The sequence below is a fragment of the Aedes aegypti genome, chromosome 1 (assembly GCF_002204515.2).
Source record: "Aedes aegypti strain LVP_AGWG chromosome 1, AaegL5.0 Primary Assembly, whole genome shotgun sequence".
In the NCBI taxonomy this organism is placed as follows: domain Eukaryota; kingdom Metazoa; phylum Arthropoda; class Insecta; order Diptera; family Culicidae; genus Aedes; species Aedes aegypti.
The window spans coordinates 33,652,405-33,680,245 of NC_035107.1; the positions used below are offsets into that span (position 1 = coordinate 33,652,405).

Below are 27,841 nucleotides of genomic sequence, written 5' to 3' on the forward strand. Positions count from 1 at the left end.
GTGAGTCCCTGATGTTCTGGATTTGCTCAGGTGGTGCAGATTATTGATGTGCACATTAGTTCTCTCTCTTACTTTCCCACTGTGACGTCACTTTTAACTTTGCATAAGAACAGCGGGAGAATAGAAGAGACAACTAATAGCACGCATCAATTATTCGCGCCACATGAGTAAAAGCTCTCCCAAATCAACGCGATTTTTTCCGCGACGGCAACGATTTCGTTCGTTGCAAGCACTCTCATATGGACCCATCAAGATCGACGCGACAAAAATCGCTGCGAAATCGCGTTGCTGTGGCTTAGACACGCTTATAAAACTATATATAGCAGCGAAATTGCAGCGATTGTTTGTCGCTGTCGCCGTAAAAAATCGCGTTGATTTGGGGAAGCCTTAAACCCAAAACATTGATCAAAGGCAAAGAGTGCAAGTGAAGCGCTGTGCCGGTGCGGTCGGAAGTCGCGGATAAGATTCTGGGTGATCTGTGATATATTTCATAGAAATAACAGTTATAACGAACACCCGAAAGTGATCCAGATTTGTGTTGGCAAATATGCAACGGTAGGTAGCCCTGAGTTCGACCAGTTTGCCGAACCCCCTTGTGTCGACCAATGTGCCGATACCACTGGTGTGCGTGTTTTGACGTTTCTTTTACTTGACGAAATATAAAATGTTTTACGCTTTGTGAATGACACACTCGAGTTTTTCTCCCGTGGTAGTGTTCCGGAAGAATGACTGTGACATTGTGAACCCTGCCGGCTTTGTGATTGCAAAAGGGGACCGGTATGGCAGCCTGTACCAGTTGAGAACAGCCGAGCAAGCATTAAAAGCAGTTGGCAGCATGCGTCATGGGAAGTTTGAACATCGTGCGTCAGTGGCTGTGAAAGTAAGACTTAAGGAGGAGCAGCAAGTTTGAGCAGGTGTTCCTTGGAAGTCGTCGTCAAGCCATGTTGTGTGTGTAGCAAAGCAGGAGTCGGATTGTTCCGAGAAAGTTACGAAGAGTACTGTAGGTGGTAGTTTGCTAAAAGGCGGGTAGTATTGGAACTGGAACGTGTGAAGAACTGAAGGTAAGGAACCGTTTGTAAGGTTTTTTGGGTTCTTCAAAGATTGAGGGCTAACCGTTGAGGAGGAGTGTTGGCAAATATGCAACGGTAGGTAGCCCTGAGTTCGACCAGTTTGCCGAACCCCCTTGTGTCGACCAATGTGCCGATACCACTGGTGTGCGTGTTTTGACGTTTCTTTTACTTGACGAAATATAAAATGTTTTACGCTTTGTGAATGACACACTCGAGTTTTTTTCCCGCGGTATTTTCCGAGTTTTCCCGAGTAGTATTTTCGTGTTTCCACGCAAATCCGCTGCGTACCTGTCCGCTTCGTCTAACAATTTGAACCTCCAGAGTGATCCCTCCAAGAATTAATTCACAGTTTATGCAAGGCTTTTCGAGAAAAATATTAGGAACTTCTAAATTAAGCCCAACAGGCAATCCTGGTTAGTTTGCTGCGGCAAAATCTCTTGGAATTTATAACTCTCGCAATTCTTTCAAATTTATTTCTTAGGTATATGTTGATGGATTCTTTAAAATTTAATTTAACTCAATACTCCAGCAAATACTAAAGCAAATGTTCCAGTGATTCATCTGCTCTACTTATTTTTCTTCTTCTTTTTGGCGTTATGTTCCAACTGGGACAGAATCTGCTTCTCAGTTTAGTGTTTTCATGATCACTTGTCGACTTGTGTCCCCAATCACATTCATTCAAGCCACAAAGCATACAGTATAGCAAAAAAAATGAAAGTCATTATTCCTTGTTTTCTGGTATACATTGGCTTAACATCACATCTACATTGTAAAATTGTAAGGCATTTCTTAAAAATAAATTAATTTAGGGCTCCACTCAATATATTTGAGATTGTTTTTAATGTTTGTGACTGCTTTTCGATCCACTTCTTAGCTGTAACATTTAAATTAAACCCACTCATTCCCATGTGTGAATGTCAGATATGTTAAAATGAAACCTTATAAAGTTATTAAGAAGATTTCAAACAAACAAAAAAGAGTCTTACCAAAGCATCTGAGGATTCCGCTGAGCAACACTAAGGTTTCCATATGGTAGAGGATTTAGAAAGACGTTTTTTATGCCATTTGTCAAATTTCCAGCTTTTGACAAGGAAAAAAAAACTTTAACGTGTATTCCGCGAAACAAACTAAAAAATTTCGTTTCGTTTCGAAAAATTCCGTGAGTTATTTGATTTCGTATCGAGTTACACGAAACATTTTTAAATTTCGTTTCGTTTCGTCATTATCAGCGCAAGATATTCCGCGTATCGTTTCGTTTCGTATCGACATGAAAAAAATCCATATCGCATACCCTTAGTGACATCCATGTTTTAATATGTACTTTACTATGTATATGAAAATTATTACACTTTGTTTGAAAATGTTGTGGAAAAATATGAAGTTGGTGCAGTCCCATATTGAAAAATAAAGGCATAACAGTCTCTATATGAACTCCCAACGCAATTAACAACTGCAAAACGTGAATTATGTTCAAGGTTATATTTTTTGCTGATAAATAGAAGCAAAATCAGTTATCTGTGCGGTTGTGCTAAATGAATATGGCATGCAGAAATGTACTAGAAAATTATAAGTATTTGTATGAGAAGTCAAACTTCAAACTTTAAGCGCTATTTTCTCAATGCCTGTTTTTTCCATATGGGACAGTTATTCCTTTATGGGCAGTAAATTCGGCTTAAATTCTCTCAATTTGGCTTTTGAAAGTTAAACTTTATCAGGCTTCGTCCTTTCGCGGAGATGCCTGTGTCATCCGCAAACAAAGATTTTTGACTTTCCAGAGATAACTCAGGTAAGTCAGATGCACGGTGCACCCCTGACCAGTGAATCAAATTATCATCAAAATAGAAGAAAAACAAACAACAAAGCAAGTTTGCTCACAACCGTTTGTCGCAACTGTTGCGGATAAGGACACAATGAAAAGCAAAATTGTCATGACAGTCACAGAGAGCAATATTGTTCCAACCTTTTCAACTCGCGATTATTCAGTTATTTTAAACACAAAACCAAATTTGTTTTATGGATGCTATTTGATAATGTGTCAATGTTCAACAAAACTAAGAAAGTTCTCAAAAATTGCAATGCAAAGCCCAGGAAATCTCTGAGCACGTGGTGATCGATCTTTGTCATATTCTGTTCGAGTGATGATAAACTCATGTTGCGGAATAAAATTGTTGCAACAAGAATAGGAGGTGACAATGTCTTTGTTGCTGCGTGTTGGGTGACAATTTATTCACTGCCCCTGACCGTTATTATTAGAAAAAATCTCCATCAAATCTGTGCTCACCAGTCGTTATCTATAGCTTCGTTGCATGTCTGGGCAAAGTTAAAAAAAAATGAAGGGCCCGGTTTAAAGTCACACCCTTTTGAGCGTATAAGTCTACTAATTCAAAGAAAATCTGAGAAATTTAAACAGATTTTCATTGGCCATGATTATCAGAAGAAATATGCCACCAAAATTTGATTCAAAGTTGGTTTGTTTAGTTATTTGTAACCTCTTGGTTGAGTTTTGAATGAGAAAATAGACTAAATTTGGATTTTTACCCTTGTGAGGATGTAACTGTTGAAAACACTAATTTTAAATACAGTCGACTCTCCACATCTCGATGTTCTACATCTGGATATCTCTTCCTATATCGATGATTTCATAAGTCCCTTCAGCCTGCATACATTTTCACTCTCCATCACGGAGAAAAAACGCCCTAGTTTGAAACAACCAAAATGTTTGTTGAATTTCAAACTGCAAATTTTGTTATTTTCAATCCAAAATTGAATAATTGTTGTTTCAAACTAAGCTTTTAGGTTGTTTCTACAAACGGCTGGTTTGATTTTACTAAAAATTAGGTTATTTGTTTCTCTAGGTGTCAAAATAGAATAATGGGTTGGTTCGACCAAAATTGTACGTTGAATCAAACTAAGATTTTATTTGGATTAGAAACAACCAAAATTTCAGTTTGAAACTAACCAACTTCATGTGTTGTTTCTGCGAAAGGAAAACTGGTCAACTCAAATATGTTAAGTAACTGGAATTTGTTCCCAGTGATAAGCATTTCTACTGGAGTTGCTTGTGAAGGTAATTTGAGTGATTATTTTATTATTCTATACTTTGTTCATTCAATACTTTTGTTGTTTTTTTCCAGATCCTATAACGAACGATAAATGCTGCGGCTAACCCTTCATTTTTCTGTTGAATTCTGAAGCAGAATGGTAAGACAGATTTTGCTGATAAAAACATTATGTGCAGATACAAACATTTTGTTAAATATCATTTCAGATTGGAGAAAGTATGCGTCATGGTAGAAAATTTCCAGAAGATAAGGGCTTGCAGCTTTCGAAAGCAAGAGCCTGGTGTTTCAGGAATTATGATGTGTAATAATTATCTTTGAAGACATCTATTTTACGAAACCTAAATAGATAATATTATATACTTCATAAAATATGTTTGTTTTGATCAATAGTAAAAATGAAAACATAAAACACAGATCAGCACCTCATCAAAACCAAAAACTAGGTTCAATCAACCAGCATATTTGTTTATTTTAAATTGATTCTTGTTTAAATCAAACCACTGTTCTTAGTTTGAAACAACCTACAATATTGGTTGTTTCAAGAACTGTCAACATTTTTTGGTTGTTTTAAACTAAGATTTTGTTGAAATTATCTAGAATGTATTGGTACGAACAACATGAAATCTTAGTTTGTTTCAAACGGTGCATTTAGTTGATTCAATCATAACTTTGTTTGTGCATATTTCAAACTAAAGTTTTGTTTGAAATAAACTGATAATTGGTTGTAATTACTAATATTTTTTTCTCCGTGATATCTCGATATCCTCCTTATCTCGATGTGTTTCTGTTGATTTTCGTTCTCAATTTTCTCCCCGTATGTCGATTTGACCAATATCGAAGGTTACCAGACCAAAGTTTTGGGATTCAAAACAAATAAGGAGCGCAAAATGACGTCTGTTTGTGTATTGCTTTCTTGGCAACGGAGTATTTTTCAATCAAAAGTTTGTTCTTTGTCTCGATCTCTCCCTATCTCGATGGTCCCTTCGATATCGAGATGTGGAGAGGCGACTGTAGATCAATTGAGCATTCTAATACCGTTGAGCATGTTCAAATGTTTTCAATGACATATTGCACTTGCATGCTACAAAAGTCTTTCACTATCAACAGATTTTTCATAGGCTCCAGTGCTTTAAGGCATAACGGAGCAATTTTAATCATGTAACCAAATTAGTTCTTGTCTGGTGAATAAACATGGTGAACCTGGTGGAGCTTCGATATTATTTTTGGAGTGCACTTCCTTTTAATAGAAGAACTTAATAATCACTGGTTCCTTTTCAATGTGAAAGGCCTGGTAATTATTTTGTAGCAACTATTTTCAAAGGCGCGTGAGTTTCGGATGAAGTCGAAGCTTGGCTAGTTGAGTTGTGAGCTATTTTCCTTTATTGTCAAATGATATATATATATATAGTTTTCTTAAATCTAGTAGGTACAAAAAATGAAAAGAGAATATCTGCTATTGACCGAATGGAAAGTAAACGGAAAGAACGAAAAGAAGGCGGGCGACAGAAAGTCCCGACTGAATTTGGCTAACAATACAAAAATGGTTATTAATCGCTACCTCCTATCATCGTGACATTTAAACTGCCTGCATTCTTTGTCTATCTTTTGTTTTCGATGCGCATTACCTAAGTAGGGTTTTGTTCTTCTTCGTCGTAAGCGCTACTATTCGACATATAAAACTTTAAATGTTCCACTACGGCGAATATTCAAACTTACCTGCAACATAGATTTATTATCCAAGCGTAATTTTGTGAAATCTGTTATGGTTTGTACACTTGTACACCAAAAATGCAATAAAACTACTGTATTTCGGTAAATAACTTCAGTTCAATTATCCACTTTGCACTTTTTCACCGAAATCGCATGGACGAACACGATTTGAGAGAAATGCTTAGCGATCGACTGAGCCACACCACTTTCCAACACAAGTTTCTTCCCGCCCCCGTGGGTGACTTACTTCGCCGGGCACTTATTTTCACTATTGAAAACCTTCGTACTTCTTCACTGAAGGATTTCATTCCAATCACACGCCGTAAAACTTCAATAAATCACCAAATTTTACGAAATTTCCTCAACCGCCGCGTATAATTGAAAATGTAAACAAAGTTTAATTCGTCGTACTGAACAAAAAAGCTTGTGCGCATCAATGTGTGCGCGACGCTGGATGTAAAAATACGGTTTCTTTGATTGTGTTGTTTTCGCTGTACTGTGAGCAAATGCCATAATTGTACGGTCAAAAGGAATTGTGTTCATATGTTTGGGCTGAATTTTGATAACGAACAATGAATTTTAAAGGAAATTAGTATATTCCATCATGCTGAAGGAATGGAGGGAGATGCCAGTAGATCTATATATTCTAGTAAAACATTTTATTATAGCGTTGATATGTTGTGTTTTAACCATTCAAAACACACAGTGAGCCGAAGGTTGTGAAACGAATCTGGAAACTGATTGCGACGGAGTTGAAAACGATACGACGGACTGAGAATACGGTAAGATGCATTTTCTTTGCATTAGGGTGATGTGCTAGTATCCATCGTATTAAGCACTGATCAGTGAGCACTGCAATTTTCCCAGTATTGCAGTGAATGATGCTGACACAAACCGATGCCAAACAATTCTTTCTCAAAACGGCTTTAGAATTGTACAATAACATTTTGATAAATCTTGATCTCTTTTTGGAAATAATGCAAAGAAAATGCATCTTACCGTATTCTCAGTCCGTCGTATCGTTTTCAACTCCATCGCAATCAGTTTCCAGATTCGTCTCACAACTTACGGCTCACTGTGTGTATTGAATGGTTAAAACACAACATATCAACGCTATAATAAAATGTTTTACTAGAATATATAGATCTACTGGTATCTTCCTCCATTCCTTCAGCATGATGGAATATAGTAATTTCCTTTAAAATTAATTGTTTGTAATCAAAATTCAGCCCAAACATATGAACACAATTCCTTTTGACCGTACAATTATGGCATTTGCTCACAGTACAGCGAAAACAACACAATCCTTCAGTGAAGAAGTACGAAGGTTTTCAATAGTGAAAATAAGTGCCCGGCGAAGTAAGTCACCCACGGGGGCGGGAAGAAACTTGTGTTGGAAAGTGGTGTGGCTCAGTCGATCGCTAAGCATTTCTCTCAAATCGTGTTCGTCCATGCGATTTCGGTGAAAAAGTGCAAAGTGGATAATTGAACTGAAGTTATTTACCGAAATACAGTAGTTTTATTGCATTTTTGGTGTACAAGTGTACAAACCATAACAGATTTCACAAAATTACACTTGGATAATGAATCTATGTTGCAGGTAAGTTTGAAAATCCGCCGTAGTGGACCATTAAAGTTTGATACGACGAATAGTAGCGCTTACGACGAAGAAGAACAAAACCCTATTTCCAAAAAGAGATCAAGATTTATCAAAATGTGATTGTACATTGCTAAAGCCGTTTTGAGAAAGAATTGTTTGGCATCGGTTTGTGTCAGCATCATTCACTGCAATACTGGGAAAATTGCAGTTCTCACTTATCAATGCTTAATACGATGGATACTAGTACATCACCCTATGATGTATCGGTGCCATTGGGCGTAAACGAACATAATTATTATTGGATTCTATTGTATCCCTGGAATGATGCGAAGCAAAACAAAAAACAAAACATTTTCATTTGTCTTATCTATGGCAGGCAAATTCTGGACTGTATACAAAGCAGGATCTCTAATTGCTCTTATGGATTTTACCTATCCGATCGTAAAATAAGTTTGGCGTCGCAACAGAACCCATGTACTCACGATTCAGATTATTTAACATGCTACTGATTGCTACCTTTTGTTTATCGAAGTGAAGCATACGTCAAGAAGTACTTGACGAGTTGAGTTTTCGGTTATAGGTAGCAGTGTATGGAATATAATAAAATTAACGACGTAGAAAGCAGCGATACAAAATAGAAGAAAATAATGCAAAGTTTAGAATATCCGTTATTATATTGTTTAATGGAATTCAAATTCGTAGCATTTACAGAGCATAATTATAAATGTTTGTATTTGGGGGACGGACCTGGTGTAGTGGTTAGAACACTCGCCTCTCACGCCGAGGACCTGGGATCGAATCCCATCCCCGACATAGTCACTTATGACGTAAAAAGTTATAGTGACGACTTCCTTCGGAAGGGAAGTAAAGCCGTTGGTCCCGAGATGAACTAGCCCAGGGCTAAAAATCTCGTTAATAAAGTCAAACCAACCAACCAATGTTTGTATTTGTCAGTTTGAAAAACTTTGTGTAGCTTCCAAAGTATGATTTTTTTTTCGTTTGTGAAGGGTCATAGCAGCTTGTGTGTCTTTACTTAACAAGCACAGCTCGCTATCAAAAAATAAGTATACATGTGAATCTTCAAACGCTCGTATGGGCCTTTGATAAGCATATGACCATTTACTTCGACCATTCCGAGCATTAGGACACCCCTAGCTGCGGCGACAAGAGCACTTGTCTCGCGTGCTAGCCTACTGCTCTGGTGCATGGCTACCAGATTTGAAAAAAGTTTGACTCTTCAGAAACTGAAAACATGCGGCACTGGCCATTTCAGAGGGGCGCCACTATCGCTGTGTTTTGAAAAGGCGGCCTGATAAGCCTGGGCCCATATGCCGCTTACTGTTCAGGTCTTCTTTCGAGAAAACGAGACTCGAGGAGTATTCTTCCGCTGCGATCATCAATTTTCAGTCAGTCTGGGTCGCATCGTGCCGGGAAAAAGTCCAATTTAACGTGCCATCGCGAGCAGGAGCAAAGTCCTGCCTTATCCCGCTTGGAAGCGTGAAGTGTGTCGAAGTGAGTGAAAAAACGAGTTCAAAAAGTGCGCGAAAGTCGTCGGTTGCTGGCGAAGGTGGTCCCTTCAGCTTAATTAGCTTTCGATAAATCCTGACCGCAGCATCCGTCCTGCGGTGCCCGAAGAAGAAACGATAGCAAACAAGGGGCCAGCACACGGCGATTTTCTAGTGTGGGTGGCGACACAGACAAACAGACGTGAAGCTAGAGTTATTCGGGCCAGGAACAAGTTAAGTTACTCAGTTTTCAAATGTTTTTTGTTGTTTGAAGTTCAATAAAAATGTTAAAATATTAATTAAAAACAGGAATATATCAAACTTTTTGGACAGGAGCTTAAAGCCCTGTCCCAATTTTAACACCAAACGCTTAAGTTTAGGCCAGAAACACATGTTCATTTAAATTTTAAATAATTTTCGTTTCTGATTTTTGAGATTTGGTCACACCCTTTGGTTTAAACTCAAATTTTGGGTGTATTTTGTTTTCCATGTCCGTGTCCCCGAAATGTCATATAAGAACAACCCCAGTGTTAAAAAGTTGAGCCCCTGTGGCATTTTTGTCGACAAAGTGAACGTCAAACATGATCACAAGTGTCAAGGTTCACATTTGGAACTATTTTCAAAAATAGAGTTTCGATATGTTATAACCGTTATTTGAGCTTGAAAAATTGCTAAAGTAGTTGCAAGAATATGCTCTTTCGTATCAAAAAATAAAAACAAGTATTCGTTTACCATTTTAGGACCCCATTGTTCTGACAAAAACGTCTGTTCGTCTGTGGTGGCTGCTTAATTTGCATGGCAAACTACTATTTTTTTTCTCATGTTAGTTTGTTGGTAAGGTGAGAAAAGTACAAAAAGACGCTCAAAAAACACGGTGAAGTGAACTATAAACAAATTATTGACTGAAAGGTGAGTGTGAGAAAGACCCGAACAGCTGAAAGTGTGTAGTAGGCGGCGATGCAACAGTAAAACAAAGAAACAAGGACCCTTACAAAGCTGGCGTTGGCTTTAAGGGACGGACTATCTTCGTGAAAGTTCGTGAAAGTGTTGGGAAAAAAGTGAATTCGAGGGCAAGTGTTGAGATTGGATTTTGTGAAACACTGCTGTTGCAAGTTGTTGGTCAAACAAGTGTGAGAGAAAAAAAAACAACACTACCATGGGAAGTGCGGGAAAAGTGGAACAATCATCGCGAAGGATGCTGAGCAATCAGAGCAGTAACGATTCGATGGAGTTGCAAAAACGATGCCACTTGAGTGAAAAGTCGATCGCCGTGCTTTTTACTGTTGTCGGTAAGTCCAATTTCTTATTCAAATTTTATTTTATACCCTCAGACAAATGAATAATTCATTGATGAATTATTCAAGGAGTGCATAGTATCTACCTAATGAAATAGCCCTATTGGGGTCCTAAAGACCAAACGCTTAAGCTGAGCCAAAAATACATGCTTACTAAATTTTCAAATGCATTTCGGTGTAGGCCAAAAAGCATTTTGTTTCTGATTTTTTAGATTTTGTCACACGCCTTTATTCAAACTCGAATATTGGGTGTATTTTGTTTTCCGTATCCCTTCCGAAATGTCAGATAGGAACAACCCCAGTGTTGATAAGGTGATCCCCTGTGGCGATTTTGTCGAGTAAGTGAACATCAAACATTAGAAAAAGTGTCAAGATTGAGATTTAGACCAATTTGTTAAATTAAAATTTAAATTTGATATAGCTCTTATTTAAGCAAGAAAATTTGCTGAATTTGTAGCTAGAACATACTGTATCATGTTAATGGATCATTAAAATAACCAAAACGGCCGCTATGAAAAGCATAGATAGCGCCACCGTAGCCTTGTGTGTTTGACAGAACAGCAATGCTGTCACAATGTTAAATCCCATATACAGTGACACCTTTGTTTTGATGCGGTGAGCACTGGCAATAACTACCTTCAATGACCCATTAATAAAAAACTTTTTTTTTCAATAATTTTAGGATCCTATTATGTTTTTTCGAACACTGAGAAAAATCTCCACGTCAAGTTCGTGTGTTTTACTTATAGATTTGTGCACTGAGGAACACCACATGACTTGAGTGTGGTAGCCATATGGATGTTGTCATTGGTTTCACGGTATAATAACATGTGTATCAACATTAGGTTGTCATGTGAAACAAACATTAATGTCTAAATATTTAATCATGAAAACCAACTGATTTGCTTATTGAATTCAAAATGTAGTGGCCTTAGATAGTCATGTGTGATAGAACATGGATGTCATGAGACTGAAAGAAGAAATTTGATAGAAGAACTCTTACTCCCAAAAATATAGGTTCGAGGCTCCTCTGCTTGTAGCAAGCTCACTTGAATGTTTTTTTTTTCAAACAAATGAGTCAGCAACAAGCGGGGCGCCGGAAATCCATAATTTGGGATGCACGGGATTAGCATGTTTCATTTTATTCGTAGCTAGGAAAATCTATTAGTGGAATCCGATTTTTCTCTAATACCATACATTATATCCAGTGCTGGAAGTAATGCCTTTTATTTATTGAAAATTAGAATGAATTCCTCATCTTCACTCGGACATCTTCGCTTATATTGTGCTCTGCAAGATAAATCCACGTAATGCGATTATCTGAAAATGTCGATATACTGTCGTAGTGATAATGAAAATCATCAAATGTTTCAGATTTAGCAAATTTGAAACATTTGTGTCCTTGAAGGACGAAAAAATCCAAGCCTACTTGAATGTTGACGTTGCGTTTGAACTGCGCGCATATCTTCTGCGCGATACCGCCGCCGCTGGATGTGGATTTAATATAAGCGCCGCAATAGAAAGAAAAACGAATCCGCAAATTTTCCTCTAACACTTTCAGCTTCAGAATTTGCTTCTTTTCGTTGGAACATGATGATGACTGTCGTTCGACACGAGTTCCGACCACAATTTAGTTCGCTATGGGTTGATAACTTACAATTCAGAAATTTGGAACACGGAAATCGACAGCAAGCTAATCGATTTCAAATCGACCAACTTAAATATGATGATCATGACACAAGATGGGGACGGATCTGGTGTAGTGGTTAGAACACTCGCCTCTCACGCCGAGGACCTGGGATCGAATCCCATCCCCGACATAGTCACTTATGACGTAAAAAGTTATAGTGACGACTTCCTTCGGAAGGGAAGTAAAGCCGTTGGTCCCGAGATGAACTAGCCCAGGGCTAAAAATCTCGTTAATAAAGTCAAACCAAACCAAACCATGACACAAGATAACCATAAGTTAAACACACTGAATCCATGTTGGGTGATGTTCTATGCATCCATAGGTTGACGCATACGAATTTGAAATGAAAAGCTTCAGGAACTTATGTGGAAAGCCATAGTTTTTTTTTCATGTTGTAGGTTGATGAATCAGTCCATAAAGCAAAACTAAAGAATTGAATGTGTAATACACACGGAGTTTGTAAGAAAATTACAACAAATCGATATAGACGTTCATGAATCGATCCATAATTTTAAACACACGGATCAAACGTGTGGATTTTTATCAGTGAACGATACGATTGAACAGGGTCTTAAAGCTTTGTCCCAATTTTAGTACCAAACGCCTATGTTTAGCCTAGAAAAACATGTTTACTCAAGTTTTAAATGCATTCCGTTGGTGTACGACTAAAAACATGTTTTTCTGATTTTAAAGATTTTGTTACATCCCTTGGTTTGAAATTAAATTTTGGGTGTATTTTGTTTTGAAATGTCAGACAGGTACAACCCTAGTGTTAAAACTAAAACCCTGTGGCGTTTTTGTCGCCTAAGCGAACGTCAAACATGATCAAAGGTGTCAAGGTTCAAATTTAGAGTTATTTTGGAAGTTCAAGTTTATATACGATAAAGCCATTATTTGAGCAGGAGAATTTGCCAAAGTAGTATTAAGAACACACTCTGTCATATAGTTCAATAAAAATAATATTTCGTCAAACATTTTAGGACCCTATTCAGAAGGCTGAACTGAAAAGTTCATGTACCTTTGGATGCCATTTTTGTGCACGCTAGCCGTCGGAGATGGCCAGATGACAATGGCAAGCCAAACCCGACTGTATTTTCAATCCAAGCAATCCGTTTTCCATTCACATCTAGCTCTCTGTTGCTTTGTTTTTAACACAAACCCATGACTGATTCTGAATAAACACCAGTCTATTGTTTTATATCTAAGTGTAAATAAAATATAGTTTGTTGCGAATGTTGCGAAATTATATGGAACTAATAAACAATATAAAGAAATCAACTGTTTTTTTTTTTTTCAAAACCAGCTTCACAGCAACTCTTGAAAAGGTAGTTTTAATCCAAAACACACTAATTGCCTAACAGTTAAATTCAATCCATACAATGTATTAGTGGAACGACTCAGAATCGAGTACTTTGCAAACAACTCAATTTTAAATCATCCCACTTAGCTGTCAACATGAGTGAAAAAGACTTAAATTTGAGTAGTTTCGTTTGTCCGTGTGGGGTTGTTCCTACACTGAAATAAATTTTATTGTAGAAACTACTGAATCCATGGTAAAATTAAGAACTGCACCAACGATTTTCAACCGACTATATTAATCTGTTAACTATACCATAACATAGTCAACAAGAAAATATATTCTGTTTATTTAACCAGAGTTGTAGTATTTATGACTAGAAACATTCTAGATTTGACAAGTTTGGCATTGTCTATTTCACCGTACTGTGTTGTACGGTGGGTGTCACGGATTGAAATACAATGCTTTGTAGTCGAGGCTACTATGGACATAGTCACATTTACTACACTGCTCAGTGATTTTTACCAGATTATAGTAAACTTAACAGATTTGTGTATAGTCGGTTGAAAATCGTTGGTGCAGTTCTTAATTCTACCATGGATTCAGTAGATTATACAACAAAATTTGTTTGCGTGTAACTGTCATTTCTGGAAGGACACGGAAAATAAAATACACCCAAAATTTGAGTTTAAACGAAGAGGTGTGACAAAATCTCGAAAACCAGAAAAAATGTTTTTGGGACTTAATCAACGGAAAAAAGAGTAAAATGTGTTTCCTGAGTCCTTTATTTTCATTCCATAGTTTTGTTGATTAAAAACCCAATTCATCACCCTGAACCAGGCCCATGGCACGGGACGACTTCTAGCGTAGTCAACATCTCCATGTGTTTACCCATTTTCGCGTAAATTGAATCGAGAGTGCAATCAGGATGCGAAGTTTTGTTTAATGTTTATGATCCGTAATCGAGCAAGTGTCGCAATAAAATAACTGATTGCTTGCTTGGAGGCTTGCAGGATGCCTTTCAATGTTTTCTCTCCTTCCAAAACTATCGAAATATTGCATGTGCTTCATTTTTTTGGCACATTATTAGCTGATTTAACAATATCAAAAACTGATAATAAGGCTATCCATGAGGACTTTCCGCGATAGGACTGACAGCTAAAATTGTGCATGCAACCGAATCGAGAGGGTAAACAAAACATACGAATGTTATCAGAGCTTAACGTGTTCCTTTGAAATCGAACCGTCACTCCGATCGCGAAACGTCAAAAAATCATGGTAAACAAAAAACCAGCTGATCACAGCTGTCTCATGGATTGCCTTATCAAACCATAACAAACAATTAAACAAAACAATGGTCTTTGTTTTCACAGTTCTTACAAGTGACAGTGGACGATATTCACTATAGGCCTTTTCATGTGACAGATCCGTCTATGCATTTGTTTACATCGGTGGAGGACCGGTGCTAACACGGGCCTGTCATTTTTGTAGAAGAACTGTCATAGTGCTTCCCGATCAGCTGATTTGAGACGTCATGTGAATAGGCCTATATTCACTTATCGCCCAGGACATCCTGGCAACGAAGAACACCGTGTATCAATATATGGTTGTCAGGCGCCTGCCCTGAACATCCAAACCACTTCCATCATGATTTTATGTGCAGTTGCTTGTTTTCTTCTAAAACGAATAGGGTAACGACTGTTTATTTCGTTCTTGAACGCTAACAGTTGGCGCCAGCGGAAAACCTTTCGAACATTCAGCTTCTTTCACTGGCCGCCGAGCGACGACACTGTTGTTTGTATTCCACTCACTGATCGCGCTACGCTGGATTCTCAAATTTCTCAAACTTTCAACACAAGCGCATGGAAAAATGGTAGTCGGTGAACTGTCAAAACGTGTGGAAAATAATGAAAAACGTAAATTACTTGCAACTAGGAAACTGGATCAAAAAAGGAGTGATTAGAAATCAAGTGTAGAGTGAATACATAACTTTTTGTGTTTAGTTCATCTCCCGTGGTGCTTTCTTTGCTTCAGGGTTTCGTTTTTACTACCACTGAAAAAAACCATCTATTGCCTTTTTAGTTTTGAATATCGCCCTATTGAAAATCAGCAACAAATTGTTTGATAATAAATCTTCGAGCTGTTTAGTAGAATACCGATAAGTAGATGAAAACCGAATTTAGTACTATACCATTTAATTCCACTAGAGTTTGTATCCTTTGACAGATACGCGTTGTTGAGAACGTTTGGTTTCGGAGGTCTTTTGAAGCAAACTCGTCCTTGTTCCCGATCAAAGTAAGCTCAAAGCTGTAATTTATTTATTTCAGTTAAGAATACTTCAAGTCTAGTTCAATTGTCAACTTACATTTAGTCTCCTTTTACCTCGCAATAGTTCTACAACACACTTCTTCAATAAATTTAATATAATTAATCTGCAATAATATAAACTCAATAAATTTGTATAAATTATTCCTTAATTCAATATTTACTTGATAATTTCAGCTTTCTTTTTAGTTCACAAATGACATTGCAACTTTCATCTATCAACTGTCTCACTGACAGTACGAATGACAGATACGTGTTCGTTCGGGTCTCTGTACTCACACTATCTGACCTAGTTGAGAGACTGCCCAGTGGCAGGGTTGCCGGTAACATCCTCCCCCCCGTGGCGCCCGAGGTCCTTCTCGGCGTCACCGTTTCGGTTCACATCAAGGACAGCAAGTTTGTTGACTGGTCTGCTAATTATTCCGTTTTGCGTCTTCACATCTGCTCTACAGTCACCCCACAGTTATGGATCAACTAAGGGTCATTTTTCAGAACAATATGTGATTAATAATCATGGTGACGCTGTACAAAACAAAATTACCTTCCTGGCACTGCAGAATATATTTGTTTTTGGGAATACACCTTAAAATTCCCGATTATTTACGAAAAAGTATCAATTTTGCTAAAAACTTCAAACGATGTCCACCTCACAGATGTGGATCAGTGGGAGAGGAGGATCCTTATTCGAGTGTACGAAGGTACGGTGCTGCCATCTGGGAAAAGTTTGCTCGATGCGTGAAGCGTCGAAAATTTTACCCGGCAAGGTATAGGAAGCGAAATTTCAAATGCTCGTATAAAATTAACTACAATAGTTATTTAAAATATTTTCAGTATATGTTGATATACTTTTGATGGGCTACACTATAGGCATATAATTTTGAGGTTTATATTTTTTTCTCAATATGCTGCTGATTCTATAGTTGATCAATAGTCTAACCCCGTACACTTAACAGAATTTAATTAAAAAGTGTTTTGAATTTTTTAGAAGAATTTGAAAATTGACTTCCTATGCTTTGCCATGTAAAATAATCGGAGCTTCACGCATAGGGTCAACTGTGGTAATTACCTTCGTAGACGCGAATTATGGATCAAATCGACTCATATTATGGATCAAAACACTATAACAGCATTTTATCTGCGAGGAAAACGAATGGTGTGTTAGTGAAAGCATACGTTTTGGCGTTTGTTTCGGAATCATCTTATCGTTGATTCATAACTGTGGTATGGTTTTTATTGCCCCACAGTTATGAATCAATGCTTCTTGGAATACGGTTAACATTTTATTTCCTACGGACGGAAAAAATATGCTTAAGCATATTATAGTTGATTACGATGCTATATCGATTTATGGTAAAATGTGTTTTGGGTAATTCCAACTATATTTGAGAAGATATTCCAGTTTTAATGCAACTTTGATCCATATCTGTGTGCTATCCATAACTGTGGGGTGACTGTACGAGCAATTCCGTCCTTGCCTGGGTATGTGTGCAACACCTTTCCTCTCATCCATTTTTTTTTTTCATTATAGACGCTTTAACCATATAGGTCATTCGCGTCTTCTCATCCATTCGTTACGATTCCTTTCATCGATTATGACCACTGACATTCCTTCCTTTACCAGAGCGACGTCTTGGAACCATTTGCTTCGCCGCGAAATAACCGGCAAGTATTCAATGATCCACGGTTGCCAAAACATATCCAACAATTGCTGAAGCAGAGTCCATCCGTCTAACAACGCCTTCTTAAGATCCACGGGAGCTTTAGTTCCTTGACGCACTCCTTTAGAGCTCAACATAATAAAATGGTTCGGCGTCAAAGACTCTTGTTGTTCGTTCTCCAGAGGCAAGAACGTTAACGGCCGCGAGTTGACAATATGTTCGGCTTCAGCTAACAGGGTTAGGAAACCTTCGTCGTCTAGTTTCCGCGTCGTCGGTAACGACCCTAGTGCTGTCTTCACAGATCGCACCATACGCTCCCAGCAGCCTCCCATGTGGGGCGCCGCAGGAGGGTTAAACATCCATCTAGTGTTCGTATCCGTAAAAGTACTACCCATCGCAGTATTGAGCGCTTGTAAATCACATTGAAGCTCTTTACTTGCCCCAACGAAATTCGTGCCGTTGTCTGTGTAGATTTCTTGCGGGGCTCCTCTTCGTGCAATAAATCTTCGGATGGCCTTCTTACATGAATCAGTCGTTAAGCTGTAAGCTAACTCCAAATGTATTGCCCGGACAGTTAAGCAAGTAAATAAAGCGACCCAACGCTTCACTGAGCTACGGCCTACTTTTACGTAGTAGGGTCCAAATTAATCGATTCCTACGAACGTGAACGGTCGTAGAAACGGTGTGAAACGCATCCGTGGAAGTTGGCCCATTTTCGGTGCTACTGGTTTAACCTTGTATACTCGACACCATTGACAGCGAAGGGCGGCGGATCGTACTTCGACTCGTAATCTCGGGATGTAAAACCTCTGCCTTACTTCATTTACCACCGTCTCGTTGTTCGCATGACGATACTCGCGGTGGTACCAATCCAGCAGCAGTTTGGTTATTTGATGCTGTCTTGGCAAAATAATAGGGAATCTGGTATCGTAGCTGACATATTCGGCAGCCGCAATCCGGCTGTCAATACGAAGAATTCCATGTTCATCGAGTTGGGGAGAAAGCTTCGCAATGGGACTACTTTTGTCCAGGTTCTTTCTCTCCTGTAGATCTGCATACAAATTTCGTTTCAACGTAGCCACTTCATCTGAGTAATGTTCTGCCTGCGCAATCCGCCATAAAGTTTGTTCCGCTTTCTGCAGATCATCACGAGTTAGAACTTCTGGATGGTTGGTCTGATCTTTCTTCGAGCGCCGCAGTGCAATATCGCAGAAGTGATGAACGTATGCGACACTAAGCAAAAGTCGTTCATATTTTGAAAAACGATCGATATTTATCGTGGGAATCATCAAAAAATGGCTGCATACGAAGGCAGGACGTAACTCTTCTGCCGTTTCCGTTGGGAAATCTGATTTTTGCTTCGGCCATTCACTCTCATCTTCGTACAGAAATTCTGGACCACGCATCCATCTGCTGTTTGACTTACAGTTTGGACCTTTTCCCCATTTCGTTGCCTCGTCCGCCGGGTTTAACTTCGTGCCTAACCATTGCCACTCATCGATGCTTGATAAATTTAGGATCTCGTTGACACGAAAAGCCACATACGGTCGGTAACGTCTTGTATCCGATCTAATCCAGGAGACGACTGTGCTCGAGTCGCTCCAGAAATACGTTCGCTTGATTTTGACAGAGTGCCCTTCATCGATGGTTTTACGAAGCCGTGCGCCGATGACCGCTCCTTGCAGTTCAATACGAGGAGTTGACAATAGCTGTAGAGGAGCAACTTTTGTTTTGGACGCAACCAGGGAACACCGTATCTGCCCTCGGTCACAAACACGGAAATAAGCGACTGCGGAATATGCTTGTGCGCTGCCATCCACAAAGACATGGAGTTTCAATGAATCGTAGCACGCAGGATCGTAGCCAGAAAAATAACACCGCTGGATTCTAACGTTGTCGAGCTCCCTCAGCACTTGCAGCCATGATTTCCAGCGTCCGAAAATATCTTCAGGAACCTGTTGATCCCACTCTGTCTTAGCTCTCCAAACATCCTGAATTGGTATTTTGCCTTGAATGACTAGCGAACCTACTAATCCTAAGGGATCGTAGATCCTCATCAAAAAACTTAGCATCATTCGTTTAGTAGGAGCTTTTTCACCTTTCGCTAGTTCTTCGAGGTCGCCTTGTAGGCCGAGTTTAAAGCAAAATGCGTCTTCAGCAGGTAGCCATGAAATTCCCAACAATCGCTCGAAACCACTTTGGTTATTCATAGTTATGTTCTTCACCGTAGCTGGATTGACCTCTCCAATTGCTTCCAGAACCTTGGGTTTATTGGAAACCCAATTACGAATGTGGAAGCTTGCTCTTTGATGAACTGTCGCCACTTCTAATGCCAACTGGACCGCTTCTTCCTCTGTGTCAACGCTGTCCAGGTAATCATCGACATAGTGCCTGTCTGTGATTGCTGCGGCCGCTCGTGGAAATTCGTGAACGTGTTGCGCTGCATTCAAATTTTTGACATATTGCCACTGTGCTGGAGAACAGGTCGCTCCAAAGATAGCTACGTCCGAAACCATCGTGACCATGGGATGTGATGGTGAATTGCGAAAAACAAACATTAAAGCGCTTCGATCCTGCTTTTTAATTCCAACTTGCAGGAACATTTCCTGAATATCTCCAGAAAAAGCCACTTCGCGTTCGCGGAATTTAAAGATGACGGTCAACTGAGGAGTCAGCAGGTCCGGGCCCGTCAGTAGCATCGTGTTCAATGATACACCATCCACTTTTGCAGCTGCATCCCATATTACACGCACTTTACCAGGTTTTTTGGGGTTTAACACAACTCCTAGCGGCAAATTCCAAGTGCGGTCTGGATCGAATTCGGCCATTTCCTCATCGGTAACCTCATGGATGTAGCCTTTGGACTTATAATCAGCTATCTGCTGATGTACGCTATCGTACAGTGTTGGATTTTTTGCTAGACGACGTTCAAGACATTTCAGACGGCACTCTGCCATCGATCGACTATCAGGAAACTTGAAGTCATCCTGCTTCCACAGCAAACCAGTTTCGAACTTTCCACTCGCCTTTCGTACCGTCGTTTCTTCAAGGATTCGGCGTGCGCGTTGATCGTCTGTCCCTTCCAAATTTGGTGCGAGGGCGACACCTAGGCTTTCCACCGAGAAAAATTCTCGAACGTAGTTGTGGAGCTCGGCATCGGTTGTTTCCGCACAAATGTGCATTTGGCGATGTTGAAACTGATTCTCTTCACCACGCAGACATCCACACACTACCCAACCAATACGGGTTTTCGCTGCGATGGGCTCTCGTTCATTTCCTTCGCGAACTTTAGAAGTAGTTAGAAGATGAATATTGTTAACTCCGATCAGCAAACCAGGGTTAGCTCTTTGGAAACTCTTCACCGTCAAACGTTGCAGGTGTTTGTATTGTTTTGCCAGGTCGTCGTAATTCATCGATTGCTCCGGCAGGCCTAGATTATCAACAGTGTAGACCTCTGACAACTGTAACAGCGTTTTACTCCAAGGTTCCGATATGCCCAGTTTTGCAATTTCAGTGGTACAGACTTTCTTGTCAATACCGCCGGTCCACTGCATGCATAGAGATCGCGTCTTACCATCCAGTCCTAGTTCGTCTGCTATTGCTTTCTCTAGGAGCGTTACAGACGAACCATCGTCAAGAAATGCATACGTGTCGATAGAGCCTGATTTTCCGTACAGCCGTACAGGCAGTATCTTGAATATGGTTGAAGTAACGGATGCTTGATGGACGGTGACGGTGGCGTTCGTAGTATCCAAAGGCTCTTCCGGTTCGGGATCGTAATGTAGCAGCTGATGATGGCGTTTCTGACATCCGTTGACCCCGCAGATCTCTCCTTCACAAGGCCATCGTGTGTGTGACACAAGACACCTCCGCACGGGAACAAATCCATTCTCAAAATCTGGAATCTGAGTCATGATTTTGGGAATAAAGTGTGTTTTTATGTTATGAAAATACACCATGAATTATATTCACGAAATCATGAATTATATCATCGTAACACGCACCGTGCGTTACGATATTTTCCGTTGACAGCAAATCATGACTATGATTCCTAGAATCATGAATAATCGAACTTGGAATCATGAACTGAATTCCGGAAAACGAAATTATTATTCATGAATACGGGTGCAAATCGTTTATGATTCCATGGCTTTTTTGTAGGCCATGAATAAAAATCATGTAAATTGGTATCCTATTCATGAATTTGGATGGAAAGTATCAGCTGTCAGTTTGCGCGAGTGTCAAAACTCATTGGTCGTCATTGTTGTTTACTCGTAGTGCCCCGAGCAAGATTCCCGTTTCCCTCTTCTGGCGAAGTGGTGATTTCGACAGAAAAAGCGGTGTGTTGACGGAAAACGGAGAATACAAAGAGTCACCTCCATCAAGCAGCACGGTGGCGGGAGGTGCATCCGAAAACACAGAACCCCCTGTTCAAATATCGTCGAAGTCCGTGGCAAGTGTTGGCAGTAGTGCACCGGATGAGGAACCACCACCTCCAGGAACGGAAGATACGGCATCGGTCCAAACGACGTCGTTGAATACCCTGGGATCACCAACAGTGATGCCATTGACGATGAACATGAAGAGGGGGAATCGAAAGCGACGACGATGAAGAGGAAGGACGGTTGGAGTATAAGGACATTAGTTCCAGAGAAAAGACCAACATTGGATGATGAGTTGGGAAAGATCCATCAGATTACCGGTGCCAGCAGCAATGACCTGAGACATTGCGGTAATGTATTTGTAATGTGTGTAACAGACTGTCGACTTGCTGGTGTTGTTGAGTCGATCCCTGGAAAAGATGGTCAAAACAGTATTTGGTATTTAAGTCTTTGTTCGTATAACACTGCGGAACATTTTTTATTTTCGTCTCAAGCACTAAAATACCGCTATCTTCCTAATTTAGGGTTGCCGTTTTCAAAAATAACACGTCTGTTTTTTTTTTTTTTGAGATAAGGCACCGTGGAGTAAGTGGATGCAGAAAAATCAATAGCCAACTTCATTGTTATGTACAGCTAACCTGAATAATGTAATCCAAACTTTTTTTTTCTGTGGGAAGCAAATGAAATTTCACATTTTTTAATTCTTATGAACAACATTAATATCACCACCGACGCAGAAAATTTTCAAACCGGTTCTTACTGACAAAACTGACAGATGCGCGTAACGCCCAGAGTGTTTATGATTATTACTCATGGAGCGGTTCGTTTTTGTTCATGATATTTTGTATTTTCATCATGATATCATGAATTTGATTCATGGTTTCATGAGATATTTTGTTTTTCTTTTCATGATTTTTTATTCATGATAACGGGAACAGATTTTTTTCCGTGGGCAAAGTCTATTTTCTTTAACAAATCTCCACCGTTCGCTTACGGACAACTGCTTAAACTCGGAACACCTTTCTGCCACGTGCTCGCAACTTTTGCACATTGGACATTCATTTTTATCCTCGTTTCCACTGCACTTCGGATTCCATGACTGTTCTCTCCGCTCCCACTTCTTTTTTTCGTATGCTGAATGGGTATTCACATACGCCTTCTCCTTTGTCCTGGGTTTATCGTCCTTTGTAGATTTTGTAATGAGGGAAACATTGGTAATTCCACTGGTAGCTGCGGTTACTTTCCTCATATAGTCCCCAAACGTACTTAGGTTGACGACCGGTTGTTGCTCTTGGTGCAACGCCCAGCTGAACTTGATGTTAGCCGGCAGTTTATCAACAAGTTCTTGTAGAAGAATAGGATTGGAAAGGTGATTGTCCATTCCGATCGCTTTTAAATGCCCACACAGATTTTGAACGACCAGGCCAAACTGGATTAATGTTTCTAGCCTGTCTGGTCTAGGTGCAGGAGTAGCTCGAACCTTAGCTACCATGTGATGAACAATTTGTTCTGGTCTTCCATACAAAGTCTGTAGGGTTGACATTATTTGCGGAACCGTCGACGGATGCAGCAGCAGGCTGCTCACCGCCTCTGTTGCGCTACCTTTCAGCGCACGTTGTAGGCGTAGCAGATTTTCTGAGTCGGAGTAGCCACAAGACAGTGTCGAGTGTTGGTAACTACTTATGAAAAGAGGCCACTCAGTAGGATCCCCGGAAAACACAGGAAGTTCCTTCGGAATAACTTGCCTAGCTACTATCTGTTGCCGCGTAGGTCCAAACTGGCCCTGTATCAAATTATTACTACCGAGACTGTTCAACTCGTCGGGATGGTATGGATGGAATTGCGTATGACCCTGCCCTGCATGATTCGATCCTAGCTCATTGTTTATGGTGAACGTACATGGCGTCTCTACTCTACCTAATGGGTTGATAGCGATGGGACAAGGAACGTCTCGATCGGAATATGCTACGGAGCAGACATCTTCTTCGTATTGATTGAATTGAGATCCACTTACCGATGTTGTCAAAGGGTTACTCACGCCTCTATCCTGTCCTACCAGAACGTCTTCTTGTTGACGGTCTAGGGTGGCGCCTTGTAGATGAAACTGTGCCATATTCTGCGGCTGACACGGTGTGGCAGCATGCGACAGGAACACAGGGGAATTGTTAGTTATACGAACAGCTTTCAGTTGGTGGGTCAGTAGTTGTTCTCGCTCCTGCAATCGACGTAATTCTTCTTCTCGCGCAGCTTGCTCTTGATTTCGTTCGGTCTCCAACGCCAGGTAACATCGTTGGCTCTCCTCTAACTGCTGCTTCAACGCGTTTTCCACTTCAAGTAGTTGTCGTTGCTCTTCCGCCCGCTGCTGTTCTAACCGATTCAGCCGGTTCACGAGCTCTATCTCTCGCCTACGTCTCAGATCATTTTCCTGCTGATGCTGCAACTCCATTTCGCGTTGCCGTTGCAAACTGGATTCGATCTCGTGCAGCCGATTCTCATATTGCTGTTTTTCGCCTTTGTCCATCTGCAAAACCTCTTGAAAATGTTGTGCCCGCAGTCCGCGGGTTTCGCGGTGCCACACCTCAAACAGGGTGGGGTTCGTCGCTCTTTTAGTGTTTTTCGGGATGGTTCCTGTTCCTGAGGACGGTATAATGTTCACTAGCTCCAGCTTGGGATACTCTTCTTCCGGACTCTCTCCAATCGCGATGCTTCCAACTGTACGAAGCACAGAGTCTGGTAGACTAGCTACTTTTTGCTGACATTGAACAACGCTAATCTCACTGCATTCAAACGGAGTAGAATATCCAACCGGGATAGACTGTGGTATGGCTGGTTTTGCGGGATCTTTCTCACGATTGTCGATGGGGCCGGTGTGGCTAATCTGCTGCTGAACCCAATTCTCGACCTTTCGGATACTACTTCTGCTACTGCGGCGACTCATGATGCTCTCGATATCGTCATCCTGTTGGCGGAGCAGTTCATGTTTTCTGGCTATGAACTGCATTTCTCGCTCCAGCTTCTCTTTAGCGGCTTTTTCAATCAGCATTTTTTCCTGACGTAGACGTTCTCCTTCAATCTTTCCCTCAACGCACCGCTCGTCTTCTAAACGTTGGATTTCTCGCTCAATTTGAGATCTACGACTGCTAGCGGCACTCGATCGGCTACATAATGATCTATTTGGTCGATCCGATCTTTGCTTCGACGAACACTGCACTGGGCACAGCAAAACTCTCTTAACTGAACAGTTTTCGTATCAACTCTCGCGCACGAGAAATGGTTCCAACGCTTACAAACTCCGCATTGTACCATGTACAGCTCAGCATTGTTGAGTCGATCACAAACCGCGCAGTCTCGATCTTGCCCATGCTCAAAATCGGTCATTGAAGGCTTAAATCCATCATCCGACGGATCAGGGTTTCTGTCCATAGTACACGGGTGTACATCGCCTGAGGGGTAAGAAGTTTTGGCCGCCTTGGCCTTGGACCGGGTCTGACGGACGAATGATTTCTCCATCCTTCGGTTGATATACGGTAAATCTTTGAGTTAATGTTGAGAACGTTTGGTTTCGGAGGTCTTTTGAAGCAAACTCGTCCTTGTTCCCGATCAAAGTAAGCTCAAAGCTGTAATTTATTTATTTCAGTTAAGAATACTTCAAGTCTAGTTCAATTGTCAACTTACATTTAGTCTCCTTTTACCTCGCAATAGTTCTACAACACACTTCTTCAATAAATTTAATATAATTAATCTGCAATAATATAAACTCAATAAATTTGTATAAATTATTCCTTAATTCAATATTTACTTGATAATTTCAGCTTTCTTTTTAGTTCACAAATGACATTGCAACTTTCATCTAACATCTATCTCACTGACAGTACGAATGACAGATACGTGTTCGTTCGGGTCTCTGTACTCACACTATCTGACCTAGTTGAGGGACTGCCCAGTGGCAGGGTTGCCGGTAACACGCGTATTTCGACCTCAACTGTAAGACCGTCTTCAGTGTCGTGTACTAGACTCGACTCGAGTTGAGGTCAAAATACACGTATCTGTCAAAGGATACAAACTCTAGTGGAATTAAATGGTATAGTACTAAATTTGGTTCTCATCTACATAACAAATTGTTTGTCTTAAGCTAGGCATGCTGCTCCGCTCAAAAAAAGTAAAAGTTTCTGCCCAAGAAATGGTCAAGAAATATTCTACAGTGAGCTCCATTTGAATTGACATTTCTTTTCAACTGCGTACTGCCAGGATAAAAAATATAATACAAAAACAATATAACGTATTGGAACAGTACCATTCAATATATTGGAAATACAATACACTATATTGTGACATGACAATACAATTACAGTACAATATAGTGTTTTGAACAGTTCATTGTATGGTATATGGAAATTTTGCAATATAATGTATGGGTGGTTACGTATCGTAACAATACAAATCTAGATATTTTCTCATACATACATTTTGAAAATACAATACGATATATTGTTCATGTATTGTCTTGATTGGCAATTCGTGTATTGTTGTACAATACAAAAACAATTCAACGAACTGTATTTCAATTAGTGGTGAAAAGTATAGAATTTGTATTTTGTATGGATTGTCCCCCAACTTACCGGATATTCGTGCCAAAAGTAGCAAAATAATTTTAACTTTATAGAAGTAAAGATATTTATCATGATTGCATTCGTCGTTACAGCTAATGTCAAGTGACTTCTAAAAAACTACTTATTTTTACGTTTTGAATATTTTTCACCCAACATTTCTTGCTTTCTGAACTTGTTTTGTTTACTTCTTTCAGCGAAGCTACATAGAAAAAAGCAAGAGTGGTTTTACGCGAAAATAGGAATTTGACCAAAATTGTAAGGTATAAAACCAATTAAAAACAATACAGTGTTCTTTTACAATATATTATATTGTTTTTGAATTGTATATCCGAACAAGAATAATGTTGCTTCGACATTCAATTACAATACGTTAAATTGTACATTAATGGTTTATTCCTGGGAGGGAGGCACCGATACTACACACGAAATATGACATGATTTTTTTTCAAACTGCAAGAAAACTCCAGCTTGCCAACGACAATCAAGGCAGACTTGATGAAAATTGCTAGTTTTCTTTTGTTGTGTACCTTCCACCTTTTCGGACAAACATTGAAAAAGGGCCAAAGTTTTCTATGCATTTCATTTTCGTTTTTATTAGAAAAAGTAAAATGATGCGTATTTAAGTACTTCATATTCAATCAGAATAAAAGGTGTTACCGTGACATTACTTTTGAATAGGCATGAACTGGGAGGGAGGCACAGATACTACACCCGAAATATCACACAACACTTTTCCAAATTGCAAGATAACTCCCGCTCACCAACGACAATCAAGGCAAGCTTGCGAAAAATCGCTAGTTTTCTTTTGTTGTGTACCTTAGATCTTTCTGGACAAACTTGGGAAAAGGGCCATAGTTTTATGTGCATTCAATTTGAGTTCCGATTGAAAAAGAATGGAAAGATGGGTGTTTCAATACTTTATATTCGACCAAATTAAAAGGTGTTATCATGGCATTGCTTTTGGGAGTGCAGGAATTGATATTCAACCGATTGTTGTCAACTTTGTTGAAATGCGAAAATATGTTTTGATCAATTACGCGCTTTTCTCATGTTTGTCCATTCTTTAAGATCTGGGCTCACAGTGACAGTTCGTGACAGCAGAATCTCGGCTCACTATGACGTACATAAATTTTGTATCGGTTTCTCCCTCCCAGGTTTATTCCATTCACTGAATGATACATTTTTATCCGGGTGCGATGAAAGAAAAATGCTTTTCTTGAGCATTTCTTGCAAGAATTTTCCCACGCACCGAGATAGGCGATTACTTTCCTGTTGAAGTGCATACTTCGCTTTACACGCTAAGTTCAGTTTACCCAAAATGGGTAGATGATTCACCCAAATTTGGGTTTCTGTTGTATAACCTATAATATGGGTAAATTATATTGATAAAAATTGGTAAAAATCACTCATATTATCAGTAAAGTATGTTTACCTATATATGAGTAGCTACAGTCTACCCATATTTGTATGAAAATAAAAAAAATAACTTCATGGTGAACAACGACGTTGTCAAGAAGGAGCTAGCAGCGAAGAGCGGCTGGATGATAGAGGTAAATTGCAAACTAAATATAATTTATATCAGTTTTAAACTGATAAAGAAGTTCTTTTTACAGCATTCATTCCGCTACGAAGGAATC

General features: G+C 39.6%; 1 protein-coding gene across 3 annotated transcripts in view; it reads left to right on the forward strand.

Annotated features, from left to right (window-relative positions):
- Positions 1 to 8,828: 8,828 nt before the first annotated feature.
- Positions 8,829 to 27,841, forward strand: part of LOC5569788 (probable metabolite transport protein CsbC) — a 57,259-nt gene continuing 38,246 nt past the window's right edge. The window contains exons 1-2 of one of the 3 annotated variants that reach the window (XM_021839352.1): positions 8,829 to 9,009; positions 9,775 to 10,236. In XM_021839352.1, the coding sequence (XP_021695044.1) occupies positions 10,104 to 10,236 (133 nt within the window). In that variant the 5' untranslated portion in view covers positions 8,829 to 9,009; positions 9,775 to 10,103. The other 2 variants (XM_021839351.1, XM_021839353.1) reach the window with 2 other exon arrangements.